This window comes from Protopterus annectens, chromosome 1.part0 (assembly GCF_019279795.1).
Source record: "Protopterus annectens isolate FY-2018-M chromosome 1.part0, PAN1.0, whole genome shotgun sequence".
NCBI classification, from domain to species: domain Eukaryota; kingdom Metazoa; phylum Chordata; order Ceratodontiformes; family Protopteridae; genus Protopterus; species Protopterus annectens.
The window spans coordinates 123,952,294-123,970,655 of NC_056725.1; the positions used below are offsets into that span (position 1 = coordinate 123,952,294).

The window sequence follows — 18,362 nt, forward strand, 5'->3', positions numbered from 1 at the left end:
TTCCCAGTAGTATTGAAACAGAAATGCCAAACAAACATTTTACATACCATATAATCAAGGTTAGTCCAACTATGGCTAAGATCCTGCAGCATTTTCATGACAACTGCACATGCCTCTTCTTTCTTATTTTGTATCAACAAAAGTCCATGCTGTTCTACTTTTTCTATTTCTTTCTCTTTAATCTTCATCATCTCTTCTAGTTCCTAAATCAGAAGTAAAACAAAGTCATATTTTACTTTACAGATTATGCAAGGATTTATAAATAGACAGTGATAAATAAGGGAAGGAGCATATAATAACTGACCCATAGCTGGAGTACAGTAATGGCCAGAAGTGCAGTTCCCTGAGCAAAGACAAATACATATACACACATACACGTGTATCTCTCTCTTTAAACATCTAAACATAAATTTTACATGTACATATAAATATAGATTTGTATATTTGCTTATATGCAAATATAGCAACTGTTGCCGAATAAAAGAAAAGTGAATATACAAACATAGCATTGAACACAAAATAGTAAATGCAAACTAGATCATCAAATTCAAAAATAACTGAAATAAACAAAGAATCAAAAACAAACAAACAAAAAAAAAACAGTAAACGTACAGAAAAACAAAACACCTAAACCAAACTAAAATACAGTCTTTTTTATTTTTTGCAGGAGGGCAAGACCCCCCCCCCTTCCAAACTTCCCAAGCTGAAATATATCAGCTTCATTGATGCATCAACTTGTAGACACTAATCTCTGAAAAACACACATAGAACAGCACAGGCAGAGAGTTTGTACAAATCACAAACTGCAATTAATATTAAAAATCAATGTCCACCTCCTCAGTGCAACCAAAACATGAAATTAAATCCCTGAACCCGCCCCTAAACAACCCCAAAAAGCATTCAGCACTAATGTCAATCCTACAATACTAATTCACACATCTATGCAGTCATTGTATATCTTACCACTACCTTCCTTTCGCAGACGTGGGCACCCCTACGTATTTGTACATGATTCAGCACATCAGTGTATCTGGGAAAAATAAGTGCAAATAGGACAGGTAGTACTAGAAACAACACACAAAGGAATGAGTAATGGGTAGGAGTAGAAACATTGTATGCATTACACAGAAGCACACAGACACAGATTATGATGGCAGATATTACAGCATCCCACCTAATTTGACCATCACAGTGTGAAACAGAATTCAAATTCACTGTATGAAGTTTTCTTTTTTGGGGTCTATCAAAGCTCCCCCCCTGCTCCCCCAATACACAGGAATTTGCCCTAAGAATCACTTCCTTGATATAAGAAAGTCAAAGGCATTGCATATAGCAAGCAAGAAAATTCCTCCATACACAGCACAACCTACTTTTTTAAACATGTATGCACCTCACACACTTGCTGTCCTACTTTCATAAACTGCAGAACCTTATATGCATGTAAGCAGCATTTAAAGGCACAGAAGGTGAGCATGGGATATTTGGATATACTCAGGCATGCACCAAGAGCAGAAGAAAAGATGTTGTTTCCCTCAACTAGGCAAATGGGGACACACTATGTGTAATTCTAACAATTACACCTCTTTAACTAAGTCAACAAATGGTTTAAAGGAGAACTAGCACACCAGTACCTGATTAGTAGTTTTCAAATCCAGGATTTCCAAACAATTATATGTTTGGCAGCATTCCATATTCAGGCTATCTGATTATACAAAGACTAGCCAAATCATGTACACTGAGGTTTCACATACAGGTGTATTACCCGGTACTACGTTAATTGAGTCAGGGCGAGTATACATGGGGACTAGTTTACTGTATAAAGGGTAAATATAGTTCATGCAGACAGAACTGATGATGTTGTTCACATCTGTTACTGAATTCTGTCTCTTTAAGATGAAATGTTACACGATAGTGTAGCCTGAGGCCAGTATAACAACTTAGTAAAATACAGTTTCCTTGTCAAACGTGCTTAGTTAAAATCACATTACATTGCTTTAAATTTTATACATCAGAATCAAAGTAAATAATAATTTTCTTAGGATGACATAGTGGTGCAAGAGATACCTTACAGCCGAACAATGACTGGGTCTCCAGTGGGTTCTGTACAGATTATGCATGCTCTTCTTCGGTTTGGATGGGTTTTACCAGGTGCTCAAGTTTGCTCTTAGATTCCAAAGTCATACAGGTAGGCAAATTGATGGCATCTAAACCAACAGGTGTGTTTGTATATGTGTGTCTGTGTGTGTGTGTGTGTGTTTTACAATGGACCGCCATCCCATCCAGCATTAGTTCTCTACCTTGCACCCAATAAGTGTTGAGACAGCACAACCCTAAAAAGTATAAAGCAGGTATGAGAAAATTAATGAATAATTACACTAATAAAATGCAACTCTAAAATTTGATAACAAAAGAATGCAATACTAAATGCAGAAGAGAAGATTAAAGCAGTAAAATAATAAAAGTGCTAATGTCCATGACTACAAGACTACAACATATTTAAATTCTTATTTTGATCCAGTTAAGTATTTATCATGGAAGCATTGCCACTTGTCTTCACGGTGATCCTATACTTCTTACTCAGTATCCAGAACTATTTAGGAGACTTTTAAACATGGAAGGTTTGAAGTTGCTAGTGTGAGTACCATAGTCTACTATCCTGATTTGTACTGGTGCATTATTTTCCCAGAAAATCCTTAAATTTTGATAATCACAAAAAGGATGCCTACACTAGCCATGAAAGACCATAAGAGAAAAACATAGGCGAATCAATTTCTTGTGACAGGACAAACACAAACAGTATAACACAGACCTGTGCAAATCTAAATGAAATAAACATGGACACAATATAGACTCTGTTTTAAGACTAAGGGAAAACACCATCAACCTGGACAAAACAGAGGATCGGGAGTACTTCTTCACTGAGATACTCAATGTCGTTTAGATTTAAGTTTTTGGGCAGATAATTTTAATCACCATGTTACGCAATTTCAAATGAATGCAAGATGCAACTAATTAGAACACAAGTACAACACTGAAAGGTCTGCAAGGCACTTCTCTTCATGTAGAAAATCAGCCTCTGCTATGGAGGAAATGCTGGCTAATCTCATTACTCACTTAAACACTACAACCATACTGACAGCTACTCTGAAACTAGCCATGTCTGCCAGTCTGCAACCCTAGAAAAATAATCTTTCAGAAAAGATCATAAAGGTTTGCCCAAGAATGTCAAAAACAGGAATCCTGTGAAAAGACAATTTACAAGACGAGAATAAAACACCACAAAACATATAAATATTTGGTAGTTATGTATTTTCGCAAGCAGATTTTTAACAGCAATACCAGTTGCCTAACAATCATGAAATTTGGTTGTTTGATTATTAAGAAGTTAAATAAGCTTGATGTACTGCAAAGCCATAGATCAATGACCTGTTGCAGTGGTCCACAGTAGGGTGCATGGCAAAAGTGGGATTGACTGCAAATTGTTTTAAATTGGTTGTAACAGGATGCAGGTGTGCACTTTTCATACACATCAAGAAGCGCTGGGTCCAGTCTAGCCACTTCAACCCTATACTAACATACTACAACTTACTTTTACTAATCCAAGCCTTGCACGTGATGCAGCATGGCTACGGTTTTGAAATCCATTACATCATTTTCTACTATGTGACTTAATGAAAATATTTCATTACAGTCCAGTAAGCTCCACTCATTTTTCACATGCTGTCATAAATGCCATGGTTGCATAGTTAAAGCCTTTTCGTAACCAGACATAACATAAAAAATATTCTGTGTTTTGACAAATGCTACATAAATCTACCTACCCCTTTCCAATAGCTAGTCTACAAAGGAAAAATGATCCCCCCAAAATGGAAATGAACCAAAACGGCAAGCTTCTTAAATTCAACATTCAGACTTGCTTTTATTTTTGTTGGCCAATAAAATAGTTGTTGCAATGGCAATCCTCACCAAGTGACAGTGAAATTACATGACCCCATCCACAAGAAATTGTCCGCCACCATACAAACTTAAGGTCTTGCAGACATGAATAGGAGCATCTAACCCAAAAAAAGTGTGAATGAACTCCCAGCCTATTAAGCTAAGACATCAGTCAAACATTATGACAGTGTACCACTTTACATTTAATGATGATGACATGTCAATAGCAGACAGTGACACCTTTGTAACATTGGTTTACTCAATACATGTAATGTTCTAATTCTACTGGGTTTAGTTATGTTTATAATTGACTAACAGACCTCAGAACTCCATACTATCCTGCTTTTAGACAGTGCTATATTATCTCTGACAAGTTACGCAGGCACAGTAAATGACATTATTACAAACGCACATCAATTTCCCCAAATGGTTGTTATTTTGTTCTTGTTCACAAACCAGTCTTACAAGAAGTTACATCCTAAGGGGAATTTCTTGCTGTGAACTTAATAAAACTAGAGCTGAAAACATCACAGAATATAATGTTTAATTAGCTGTTTTATACAATGATGATGGAAGAAAATAAAAATGTTCAATTATCTGTTGTAGATGGCTACCACCTTTTCCAGGTGTCCAAAGTAAAATGGGATATTTTGCATAACACACATGTACATGCTGTACATACATTAACACACATGTACATGCTGTACATACATTAACACACATGTACATGCTGTACATACATTAACACACATGTACATGCTGTACATACATTAACACACATGTACATGCTGTACATACATTAACACACATGTACATGCTGTACATACATTAACACACATGTACATGCTGTACATACATTAACACACATGTACATGCTGTACATACATTAACACACATGTACATGCTGTACATACATTTCAGTTTATCAAGACTAAAACTTGTTTTGATGAATGTAGGACTTTTACTTTGATATAACATTAAAGTGTATCGGTTAACTACTCCAGTTTCTAAAGCATATACATGAAAGTTAATATTTTTACCGATATTGTATGATTATACTACACTTTCCATAATTTTCCTTTATTTTCTGATTACCAACATGTGATACAGGTAATCAAAAGCAAAAGCACTCAGTGAGCACAAGGCAGAGAAGCTAATCCTTGACAAAGCTCCAAGTCATTCAGCTGATTGCAGGGTGTACACACACACACACACACACACACACACACACACACACACACACACACACACACACACACACACACGTAGCAATCTATTCTTGCATTCAGTGTCATCTCCGAGTCTGGCACTCCCTCTTAACTTTAAGTATAGGCAAAAAAGCTCCTCTGTACTTTTAAACTGTATCAAACCACTTAGTAAATTTACATTAAGCAGCAACACAGTGTTACAGTTTATGCCACATAGTGAGTACTACAGTGATTCAGTTTTGATGCAAATGCAATAAATTTACTAAAGACCAACTGGAATCTGCCGATTGCCCCCACTAACACTCTGCGCCCAGGGCAGCTGTCCCTCCACCTTACCCTAGGTATGCCAGAACACATACACACTTACTCATGTGCCCATACCACTAGAGAAGAATATGCAGGATTGCTAATTCAGTTACAGCATGTCTTTAGAACATGCCATTGGACCTCTCTGCACAAGAATTCTTGACAAAGACAAAACTAATGGGGACACATAGGTTCAAAATCAGGGAATTTTTATATTGCTCTTATAAACTTAGGGCATTGCAAGCATAACAGCTTTTGCAGTAGTAAGCATTTTCTGAAGAATATGAAGCCTGGAACTAAAATGACTATCATGATTTACTGGATTCAATACTCAAAGATTTCCCAGAAAACCACATATTTTATCAGAAGCAGACCAGAAATATAAGGCAATATCTGGACAGTCTGCAAAATTCTGGACAGCTGAGAAGCATGCTTTGGAACTTGATAGAAAATTAGGGCATTCAATAAAATCCCATGCAGACAAAAGAAAGATGTACGGAATCCTCAAAGAAGGCAACCCAGTTAAGAATTAAATTAGGGAACCAAATGCTTCAGAATATGAATAACAAACACAAAGAAAAGGGCTATATTGTAAAATTCATGACAGGGATATATCAGTTATGGCACTGCTGCTAACAATTTCTTAAGTAACAGCATGGTTGGTGGAATTAAAAACCTCTTAGGAATCATATTCGTTGCCAGGATGCTCCCATGACCAGCAATGTAGGAGAACTGTCAAGAGATTATTTCACATATAACATTTATTCCCCTATGTCCCCCAAAATGACCATCATGCCCTAATTCCCAATTGGCTCATTTATTGCTCTCACCCCTGGTGGGCGGCCATGGTGGTGCAGCGAGTAGCGTTGCCACCTCACAGCAAGAGGTTCTCTGGTTTGATTCTCGGCTGGGGTGCCTTCTGTGCGGAGTCTGCATGTCCTCCCTGTGGTCGCATGGGTTTCCTCCGGGTGCTCCAATTTCCTCCCACATCCCAAAGACATGCAGTAGGTGGATTGGACACTCTAAATTGGTCCTAGGTGTGAGTGTGTGCATGTGTGTGCCTTGTGTGGAAGGTTGGGTGCCGGGCTGGCAACTCGACACTGTAAAACTCCACTGCCAATCATGAGCGGACAGATGATCCGCTGTGGCGACCCCTAACTGGGAAAAGCCAAAAGAAGAAGAAGATTGCGCTCACCCCTGGTATCTAAGACACCAAGAAAGGGAAGCATTTGCTGGAAATCATAGTGGGGGTTAGGAGATGTTTTACTGTCTTATTTGCTCCCCTTTTTGACTGGAAAGCATGGTTTAATGTCTACTGCACCAAATTCAGTGTGAGCGTGTGCATCCTCATGTCTGCCATTCCATCTAAATTACAAGCACACTCATTGGTGGCATGGAGCTCCACAACAGTGCCTAGAAGATGAAAGTGTTGAAATCACGGACATTTTCCAACTAGAGTTTGTGTCAAAGGGTCATGACAAAATACTCCCTTGAGATGAAGATGCTCCTCCAGCACCTTGGTAGCTTTATAGTCAAGAGCAAAATATTACCACGACAAAGCAAGCAAGACGGTTGGTGATTTTGAAATCAACAGTGCTTATATGTCAGGTAGTTAGAAGAAAAGTATGAATAGTTGTGTCTAAGCTATAGTTTATCAATTTCTTAAGTGGACAGAAGATGGATAAATCATAAATATCTTTTTTATTTTAGCAAAATGATTCAAATAAATAAAGTGCTATGTTCAGCATTATGGCAAACTGCATCTTTATTTAATTTAATTTCTGATTTTTATAAAAAAAAATGCTGAGATATTAAAGCCTGCATACTAATGGCTGCGTACTTCCAGCTTCATTTTCAGTCTAACGATACACCAAAGTCTAACTGGAATACTTTATAAAAGGCAGTTTTCCCAAATGCAGCATAGATGGTCCAGAGTGATGTTTACAAAGAAGTACACACACACACACGCACACACACACACACACGCACACACACACACACGCACGCACACACACACACACACACACACACACACACACACACACACACACACACACACACACACACACACACACACACACACAAACTTATATGCAAAGTATATATATTATATATACTGCATAAGAAAAACTCATCAGAAACTAGGGGTGCTTCACAGAGCCAAAAACTTTCTCACCAATGTAACTAAAGCTATACTTGCCACTACTTATCTGGCTCCCACACTTCTTTATGGACTTCCATCCTTACTAACCTCCAGGCTTCACAAAAATTAAAACTTGAAAAATGCTACAACAAAGTTGCTAAATATGGAGCAAATACCCTTTTCAGAACAGACCACTGTATAGCACTAAAAAGCCTAAGTTGGTTAGAACTGCCTCATCAGCTGACATATACACACCTTCTTACCACCTATAAATTAATCAGAATTCATCTGCTTGTCCAGCACTAAATAACATCTTCACAACAGTGTTCCCAGTCGGTCATTACAATTCAATGACCAAATACTCCTATCTGTCCACAAACCTATTAAATTTGCTGGGCATTATCTGTACTCTTACCATGTTGCTGAGGCCTGGAACTCCTTACCTGTATCCATTAGGTCAATACACTCCCTACCATACTTCAGTACCATTCTGAAAGACTTCCCAGCCAAAAGCTGTAGCTATATCCCTAAATGAGGACAAATACCTATTCATACCTCACATCTCCTTACTCTCCTTTCTTCTCTTGTGTCCTTACTTCTATCAATTTCTTATCCCTGGCTTTCTCTCTAAATATACCCTATATCTGCTCTTCACTCACTTCATATTACAATTCCTGATTCTTTTATACTAACTTATCTTTAATTTTTCTATAAATTGGCTATTAATCATTGTCATAAAATTTGTATCTATTCTTGACCAATGTTTTAATATTATGTCTAACTTGGCATAATTATTTAAACTATAGTCTTTTTGTATTATTTTAGACCATAAAATAAATGTTTTTAAATTGCTTTGCAATACTTTTGAGCTTTTCTCCCGCAGCCTCCTTCTGAAAATGGGCTCCTACCCAGTCAGACTTTCCCAGTAATAAAATGTCAATAAATAAATATGCATTACATGGTGAAGCAGTGTAAACCTTGACTCTAGATAATTGTCACTGTTGTACTAACACCCCCCCATCCCATGTGCCAAAATGAGAAAAGAGGTTGAGCATGGATGGATGGATGGATGTCCATCTATCCATCTGTCTAAGTATAGACAGATGGTTACATAGATAGCTAGATAAAATAAAAAAAACATGTATGCATAACTATAGAGGATTATGAATGAGTCTCCAATTACAACCAACTTATTATGAGTTTGTGGCATGGATGCCAAGAAATTCACATTAACAGTGAAAGTCAAGTTGAGAATTATGGCATCCATGTTGAGGACACATAAGAAATGGTTATGATTAGTGAGACCCAATTATAATTCTTTGTAGTGCATTGTTCTTTACTTGCTCCATGTGCAACCAGTTACTGAAAAAAAAATATAAGGAGTTCAAAGTATTTTACCAGATTTTAAAGAATTTGAAAGTAAGCAAAACAGTCCAACATTATTAAACAAACAGCACGCTGTAATGAAGTACCTTTGGGTAAATAATGGTTTTAAAAGCTGTTAGACACCTCTACTACACATTCTGTTTAAAAATTTGGAAGAGAAGTAACAGCTTTTAAAGCTCTTTTACTTTCCACCCATGGCCAGCCTTATGCATACTGGAACCAGTTGACTGCCTAAGATGCTGTTCTCATAGGGTTCCTATTACTAAATTAAAGAAATGTTGCATTAAGGAAGTGAGAGAAGAAGGGGGAGCAAGGAGTGATAGTATAATGAGGTACTTGTTCATATTTAGGGCTAGAGTTTATCCTGGCATTACGCAAGAAAGAGCCTGATTTTGACTAAGAAGTCTTTCGGAATGGTTTTAAAAGACTGGAGGAAGGGTGTTGACCCAATGGATACAGGTAAGGATTTCCAGGCCTTAGCAACATGGTATGAGTACAAACCAGGCCCTGCAGATTTCAGAGGTTTGTGGAAAGAGAGGAGTTTTCAGTCACTGGATTGTAATAATCAAGTGGGAACACAGTTGTGTACAACAGTATTTATTGTTTGGCAGACATATGAATGCTGGATAATTTTAAAGGTAGTAAGAAGCTGTATATAATAGTTAGTTGATGGGGTAGTTCTAACCACTTCTGGCTTTTTAGTGCTATACATTGGTGGGTTCTGAAAGAGGTATTCGCTGCATCATATTTAGCCATTGTTCATATTTTATTTTTTGCGATGCCTGGAAGTTATTAAAGATTACAGCAATACGAAGTAGTGATGGGGCAGGTAACTAGCAGCAAGTTTAGTTTTAGTTGCATTGGTAAGAAAGTTTTTGGCTCTGTAAAGCATTCCCAGTTTTTGGTGAACTTTTATATGTATCTTTCTCTGGACTTTTTTCTCAAATAAAATGCATAACAAAAAGTCACTAAAAGGAAGGTGCAGAGGCAAAGGCAGTACTTTTGCAGAATGTGATACCCTTTCGTGCATGCTCTCTTTCTCTACATATATGTATATGGTTTCAATTGGTTTGGTCATTTGATTGACATCTGTTTAATCAACCACATTTGGTCTACTACTCAGTCGAAAGCCATGTGAAATCAACAGTCCCCAGGTAGGGGAAATATTCCTTTTCTCCTGGGATTGTGATATCTCAAGTTTTTTTTAAGCAATATTTACATGTGCAGAAACAACTTCAGTTCAAGTGTACTAGGCAGCCGACGTTTCTATTTTCGATATATAGTGGTTTACCTTCAGGATGTCAACATCTGTGTCTGTTGACCAGATGAAAGTAAATCCTATATACAGTGGATATAAAAAGTTTGTACACCCCTGTTAAAATGCCAGTTTTTGTGATATAAAAAAATGAGACCACAATAAATCATTTCAAAAGGTTTCCCACTTCTAATGTGACCTATAACCTTTACAGGTTATAGGTCACATTAAAAGTGAGAAACATTTTGAAATGATTTATTGTGTAACTTTTTATATATATATGTGTGTGTGTGTGTGTGTGTGTGTGTGTGTGTATATGTATATGTATATATATATATATATATATATATATATATATATATATATATATATATATGTGTGTGTGTGTGTGTGTGTGTGTACATATGTGCAAATCTGTCTGTGTATGTGTGCATTCATTCATTTCTTTCTCTGGATTTTTTCCTCAAAAAGAAAATGCTTACTAAAAAGTCAGTAAAGGGAAGGTGGATGGGTGAAGGCTGTGTTTTTGCACACTGGAACACTCACATGTTTACTCTGAACTTCATAATCTGGGTAGTCCCACTGAAGAGAGACCCAGGTGAATTAAAGACCAATCAGAGAACTAGTATAAATACAACCATGTAAGTACAAGTATGAAAGTTTTCAGTATCATTAGAACATAAACAGACAGCAATACACATAATAAATTAAGAACTTATGTAATTACACACTGTCTTAGAGGGTCCACAATGACAATGACTTATTTAGCACAAGCTGTTGGGTATCATGTGAAGGTGCTATGCTGGATGGCAATTTACACATCTGGTTGTATACTGGCTCTGTTAAAGTAAAGACAATCACAAGTCTCCTTTGTTTGCATGCCTTTTACCATGACCAGTTACATCCTATGACTAAATGTGTTATACTGAACAATTCGGAAAGAAATGATAATGTTGTTTAGAGACAAAAATGATACTATCTACAGGCAAAAAGACAATAACTGCTGCTGACAGATATTCTCAAATGAAACAACACAGCAAGCAATACAGAGTGATGCTGTTGATAATCCTCCAGTTATTCATTTTAAAATAAATAATAATTTGATGTATAGACTGCTAACAGTAGTGCATAATAAATATTTGTATACATGTACACACATAAGGGTGGCCGCGGTGGTGCAGCGGTTAGCGTTGCCTCCTCACAGCAAGAGGTTCTCTGGTTTGATCCTCGGCTGGGGTGCCTTCTGTGCGGAGTCTGCATGTCTTCCCTGTGGTCACTTGGGTTTCCTCTGGGTGCTCTGGTTCCCTCCCATAACCCACGCTGTAGGTGGACTCGATACTCTAAATTGGCCCTAGGTCATAAGTGCATGTGTGTGTGCCTTCTGTGGTAAGTTGGGCGCCGGGCTGGCAACTCGACACCATAAAACTCCACTGCCAGTCATGAGCGACAGGTGATACGCTGTGGTGACCCCTAACTGGGAAAAGAAGAAGAAGATGTACACACATAAGCATGCGCATACACACACACACACACACACACACACACACACACACACACACTTTTTTCCACAAGAGTTTTACCTGGCAGTCTTTCAATGCATTCAGAACTGAGGCTTGATCACCAATCTGATGTAGTTTCTCCAACCTCTCTTCCTCAGCTGTAAACCAAGCCTTCACACCATGCACGCTGCTTTCATATTCTGTCCAAGATTCCAACAGGCCTTCAAGTAATTGAATCTATCCATTTAAAGAATGACAAATACAAAGAAAAATACATTTTGATGAGTTGAGCTGTAATCTGAATAAATCTATAACTTGAGCCTACCACAACAAATTTACCACAAAGAAGACACATGCATCCTTAATTAGGCAGTTTCTTTAGCAGTTATTTCTGAAAAAGAATGATGCTGTTTTTTTTTTCTTTTTTCAGATTTTCAAACATTAACACATATAAACCTATAACAGTAATTAAACATTTAAGAGCCAAACTGTAGAAGACTAAATTAACATGACATTTAGATTTGATAAGTCAGTCCTATTCAAAATGTCTATTGCATTTTCAGGCTTTAAACATATTAATATTACTGACATATCAGTGATGCAGAAATGAAAGAAACAGTCCTTTTCCATGGAAGCAATATAATGTTTGATACAGCAATAATTGTGGACTGCTAAACTGCCCTTTACAAAGTTGTTTTCATACCACACACACACACACACACACACACACACACACACACACACACACACACACACACACACACACACATGCATAGACTGGATATCATGTTCATTTTTCAATTCTAGAGAGATGAAAATCAACACTTCTTCTGGTAACTAAGTTTCTGTTCCATTAGTGTCAGGTACCCAAGATACAACACTCCAAGGAATAGAGTGTCAGTGACTGCTTTCCATAGAAAAATCCCTGCAAGTGTATTTTTAAGTGTGCACCTGTAGCATTATCAAATGCTGTTCTTCATGGTTCTGAAACTGCAGAATTGTATATATACATGCAGTACAGTGGGAGGATTGCACCCACTTTGGTACAGGAGGGCTTTCCCCCTGCAAAAAATTCTTATAATACCAGTATTTGCTCTTTTGAGTTTTGGGTATCAATTTTAATTTTTTTAGCTATTCAGGATTTTGTTACTAGACGTTTAACCCTGGAACAAAGAAAATCACCATCAGTGGTTGCGCCAATCTCTTCTTGCACTGGTATCACTAAGTCATGTGGTATAAACTTACAGTCTCCAAGAGGGATCCACAATATAGGGATATCCACAACAGCCACATAAACAAAGGTAGAAAGACAAAGGTCATTTTGCACTAAGACAACCTTTCATACATAATTTGGCGGCTTTACTGAGCACTGTAACGTACTGCAGTTCACGCTTCCAATCAGACTACACACAGGAAATGAAAATGATAGTGTGACGTTTGTGTATAAATCTGTTACTGTGTTTTGGGCACACCATACCACATCTGTGAACTGCAGGAAAAGCTTATAAAATATGCACTCATTTTTACACAGAGATGAGGTAGCAGGGCTGTTGAAGATGAACTGGGCACATGTGACTGAAACAATGTTTAAAGCGTGTTCTTGTTTTAATGTATAATGCATAAAAAATGTATGTAAGACTTACATCTGCGCATGCAGCTGTGATCTTCTGGCATATACAGTAAGTGCATATAAAATATAAAATGCAGAGCTGAGATATAAATGTGTGGGAGAATATGTAACTATTTTACTGTCCATAGCTGTACATTGTAAACTGAAAGAATTTTCTGAGTTTCTTTTCAGGATAATGGTAGCTAAGCTGAATACATACAGTGTTAGTCTGAATCTGTAAATAACTTTCTCTTTTGTTCCTTTAAGCAGATTTGTTAGCTAGAGATAGAAAAACAAAACCTATTAACTAAAACAAGACAGAATTCGTTTTCTCCAAGACATCACCTGATGTAAACTTTCCAGAAAGTACAATGGACTGGGATTCACTGAGGAGAAAAGGTTTGAAAAAATGGTGAAAACAGTCTGTGTCCATCTGCAAACCCATTACAAGAAATGACTCCATCAGTCAGATGGAATGACCGTCACCACTTCAGAGACAGATGAACTATCAGCTGCCACTTTATTGTTTGCATTGCTATCCAGGATGTTGCTGAGTATAGAATGGCTTACTACCCTGTACCAGTAGGTTTATTTCTGCATTGTGTATTTGTCTATGTGCTGAAAATTCAAACAGTGTAGATAGAGCACAGTAATTCTTTCAGTTAGATACAGGTATGAAAAGATATAGCTGGTTAGACACATTCTTCTGTTTAAAGCTTCCTGCTACGCATACTGGTTATTTTTTCTGTTTTCCTGTGCAATTGTATATTTCTCCTGTATATTTAACTGTATTGTCTGATTGTCCATCTTCTTAGGTAAAGTACTTAATTTATTCACATTTAAAACCTTGTGACCAATTTATTTATTTACATTAATTTATTTCTTTGCTGTTGTTGAATGGGTAAGTCTAAATGGACAGTGCCGATTTTCAGCGAAGGCCAGGGAAGAAAAAGCTCCACAAAACTGTATGAATACATAAGAATTCAAATGTATACACAAGAGTCCAAAACTAGATTCTGTGTTAATATTTTATACAATACATTCAGAGACAGCAATTATACATTTCTATAACATGAAGTGAAAATATTTTTACAAGATCGAAAACTGTTATGTTAAAAAATTGTAAGAGTTACAGTTAATATTAAGGATGTGAGGCAGATGAGGTAGGGAGAGAGATGCAGGATGAGCAGAGGAAAGAAAGTGGGTACTGTTTTAGTTAGTGGGTGAAAAAAGAATTATTGCTAGGAAATGGGTGTTAAAAAGTACCAATATGGCTCATGGTTAAATAGTTGAAGAGAGTATAGAATGGAGAGGAGGTCTGAGTTCATGCAACAGAAAGGATTGGAGGAGACTAGCCTGGTGAGCAGATGAGCAGAGCCAGGATTAGATTAGATTAGATTAGATTAGATTAGATTAGATTAGATGCCGTTTGTGCACGGTTTTAAAGTTGATTACATTTTCTATTTATATGAGTAGGAATGTTGTTCCATAGTTTTAACACATAGTGGGAGTAAAGGGGATTACAAGGTGTGTTAAATGATTTACTAAAATCTAGTAGGAGTTCTTTGCTACAGCAAAGGTCTCTAGTAGATGACTAAGTAATGCAGTAGAGTGTTTTCTAATGCTGCCCATTTCTGAGATGAAGATAAGAAGTGGCGGGTACTGATTAGTTGCATGTACGTTTGTTTAGAAGTTCCAGACAGTTAGTTGTTTTAATATTAGGTGGTGATGTGTTTTATAAGAAAGGCTGGTTGCAAATGTAGCTACTTTATAACAGCATGAGGAGAGCTTAGATTTATAAGTAATGCACGTGATTGTTAGAAGACAGGAAGCATAGAGTAGTGTTCAGTGAAGGCTCTGTCATTTAGTAAGTTGATTAGTAATTCATTTGAGTGCATATGTTATATTTCAACCTGTTTGATGCCGGTAGTGTGGATCATAACATACCCTGGTGGCCATCAAATTATTCTGGGCAGTAAAGTGAATTCAAGAACTGTAGTCCCTCTTCAGCATTACAAATGTACTCTCTTAAATTCCTGCTTCATTGATGTCTTTGTAATGAATCATTCTAGTAGGTCACAATTTAAAACAGTGTCCCTATTTTTGGCCCTTTGTCCCCCATTATTTATGACTTTGTCCAGAGTTCTTGCTCTAAGAGGTTGAGAGGTATGGGACTAACCTAGTCAATAAAAAATATATAAAAGAAAAAAATGCTGTTAAAGTACTAGGAAGTGAACAAGAACATTGTTGTGAGTGCATACTTCAAGAAAACCAACCAGTGTCCACACAGAAATCAATGAGTCATTGTTTCTGAGTGTAATTGTTCCTTTGAGCCTATAAATATACTTTCACCATCCTCTAAGTAGTAACAGCACCTGGCAATTTCTGTCTCCGTATGCAGGTGGCAGGGGAAGGTAAATTAAACAAAGCAGTGGCAGTAAGTCCCCTTTAAGAGGAAGGGCCTTTTGTTTTGTTTAATGACAGAAATTTTTAAAATACAGTCAGTGACTTGTCTAAAGTATAACAGCTTTATCTTTGTATCTTCAACTTGAGTAATAGGCCCTTTGCAACAGATTTGACAGCTTGCATCCTGACAAAACCCCATGCAACCTTAAAGAACAATCACTGGATTTTGTGTGCAGACACATATCTTTTGATTCACCTTATACAACAATGTCCTTATTGATAACTGCCCACCACACAGCCCAGTGCTCATGCTGTTTGGGTTTTCAGTATATTCTTTGGAAGGTGATTCTATGCTTTGAGTACTCTTCAGTCCCTTTCACTTCTTTCACTGACTCCATGCAAAGGCAGCAAGAGCATGCCAGTTACCTCCTCCTGCAATGATACAGCAACAGGTAGTGCATCTCTGTGATGGGTGAATTGCTAAGGGGTTGCCACCAAGCATAAAAGTATCTCCATTAACATCCTGCTACAGTGACACTGGAAGAACCAAACATGCTGTGCTCCAAAGTCCTGACTAAGTGTCAAATGAACAGCAGTGGTGTTGAAAATCACCTGAATTTGTAGTCTGATACAGAAAGGCCTTTGAGAAGACATCATCCTAAAGACATAAAAAGATTAACAGTACAAAATGTCTGGTCATGTGATTAGATCTAGCTAGAAGGTACAACATCAGTGATTAATGAGCAGCCATTACTGCTATGTGCAACCAGTCATGTGCCGTTTGTCATGAACATTAATGAGTATAGAAACCGTCACACAGTGCACAGATAGTCGTGTTTTCTGTATCTAATGAGGGCCTATGAAATCGAATACTAAATCAGATTCTGCTTAAATAAACCTTAAGCTTCTGTGGCCTTATGGTGACTAGGGATAAAACCTTGACCATGCCCAGGTGACCTAAGGTTGGTTAAGGACCTGGGCACTGGAATTATCTGATGGGGAATATCTGAGAATGAAAAGGTAATGCCATGTCACCCCACTGCACTGCTGACCCCTGCTAGTCAAGTGGGGTAACACCAGGATGTAGTTATGGGAGATATGGGAAGCACTAACTACACAAATCAGGGGAGATCCAGGAGCAGGCAAAAGTCCACCTTTAGGATAGTGAGGAGATTTGGAGATTCCTGGTTGCTTTTAGGACAGGAATTAGGGGTGACACGCATGAATTCCACAAAGACTACTCCCTACCATCTACCACTCACACTGGAGTAACAAGGGAGCCAATAAAGCTCAATCTTAGTCTAGGTATGAATGGGCCATAGGGCTGTCACCTTGCCTGAGAGTGGCCCTAGCATTCACCTCCATCAGGGAACAAATGTAAAATAGGGAATAGATAGTGAATAATCTTTTGGTGGAGCTTTTGTGGGACCAAATTAAAAAAAAAAAAAAAAAACTTGTTTAGGTCATACATGATAGCATCACTAAGTACAGCTGTTTCTACTGAGGCTTGAACGTCAATCTCAAAAGGATGGAAAATGCCCTCTACTCCTATTGTGCTTCTGGTCAGATGGGTCTTGCAAACTGTCAGGCAATTGATATGAACAGATTTAGATAGCCCCATAGATATCACCCATAGCTGCATCCTGATGTTACAAGGCACTCAGTAAGGGCAGAGGAGGACCAACAAAGACTAATGGAAAGGGCTTTGAACTGGCTGTGTTGTGTGAGATAAACTGCCTGTTATGGCTGACATTATTTTCATATATTGGACTGAAAATGTTGTATCCAATACTGCAACAATTAACATGAGTTGTGCCAAAACCTTTGTCTTATGTCCTGATTCTGTCATGCTAGTCATGACATTCATGATACCAGAAAATACTGTTAAGCCTTGAAAATTCTATGCATACTGCTTATTTGTGTAAAACTTCACAATGACAGTTTATAATACTGATCCTTGTCATTATCTCTGGCATCAAGAAACACAAATCAATTTAAAGAGGAAAAAATGAATTCACAGTACATTTCAAGTACATCGTATGGGTGGCAAAACCTCCTGCACCCTCACTGTAATCAACTAAAATGGTAAATAAATAATTAGACAGACAAACACTAAGATCCTGCAGTATGGAGAGAGAGGCACTTCCCAAACAGTGAACTCATTCACAAAAGATGCTTGTCATACTCAGCAGTGGTTATACATGCAGCCAAGTGTAACTTTGCAATGGTACATCATAGTTATAGTTGCAAGATGCAGTAACAAGGTTAAATATACTTGATTAGAAGTGAATTACCTTAACACTAGTCTTTAACTATTATATGAAATTTCCAAAATACCTTTTCTGATACTAGTCCCTGTAGGATCTGCCACTGTCTGTTCACTGCACCTAGACGCTCTGCAAAGTCCGTTTTGTCACTGCGTTTACTTTCCACATCCTGACTGCTTATCTGAAGGACTGACTGGTTCACAAAATCCACTGTCAGCTGTTTGCAGTTTATGTCGATTTTGAAACCCTACACAAAGATGCAAATAAATGTTATTAATAAAGTTAATTCAAAACCATATTCACAGAAGGAGAATGTTTAAAAATTAACACCACCAAAAAACCCTATA

At 37.5% G+C, this 18,362-nt stretch overlaps 1 protein-coding gene across 3 annotated transcripts in view; it reads right to left on the reverse strand.

Moving 5' to 3' along the window:
* Window positions 1–18,362, reverse strand: part of SYNE1 (spectrin repeat containing nuclear envelope protein 1) — a 2,173,401-nt gene that overhangs the window by 976,720 nt on the left and 1,178,319 nt on the right. For all 3 annotated transcript variants that reach the window (XM_044089035.1, XM_044089189.1, XM_044089105.1), the window contains 3 exons: window positions 18,086–18,262; window positions 11,815–11,970; window positions 48–203 (listed from right to left, as the gene is read on the reverse strand). In XM_044089035.1, the coding sequence (XP_043944970.1) occupies window positions 48–203; window positions 11,815–11,970; window positions 18,086–18,262 (489 nt within the window). The remainder of the gene's footprint in view (window positions 1–47; window positions 204–11,814; window positions 11,971–18,085; window positions 18,263–18,362) is intronic.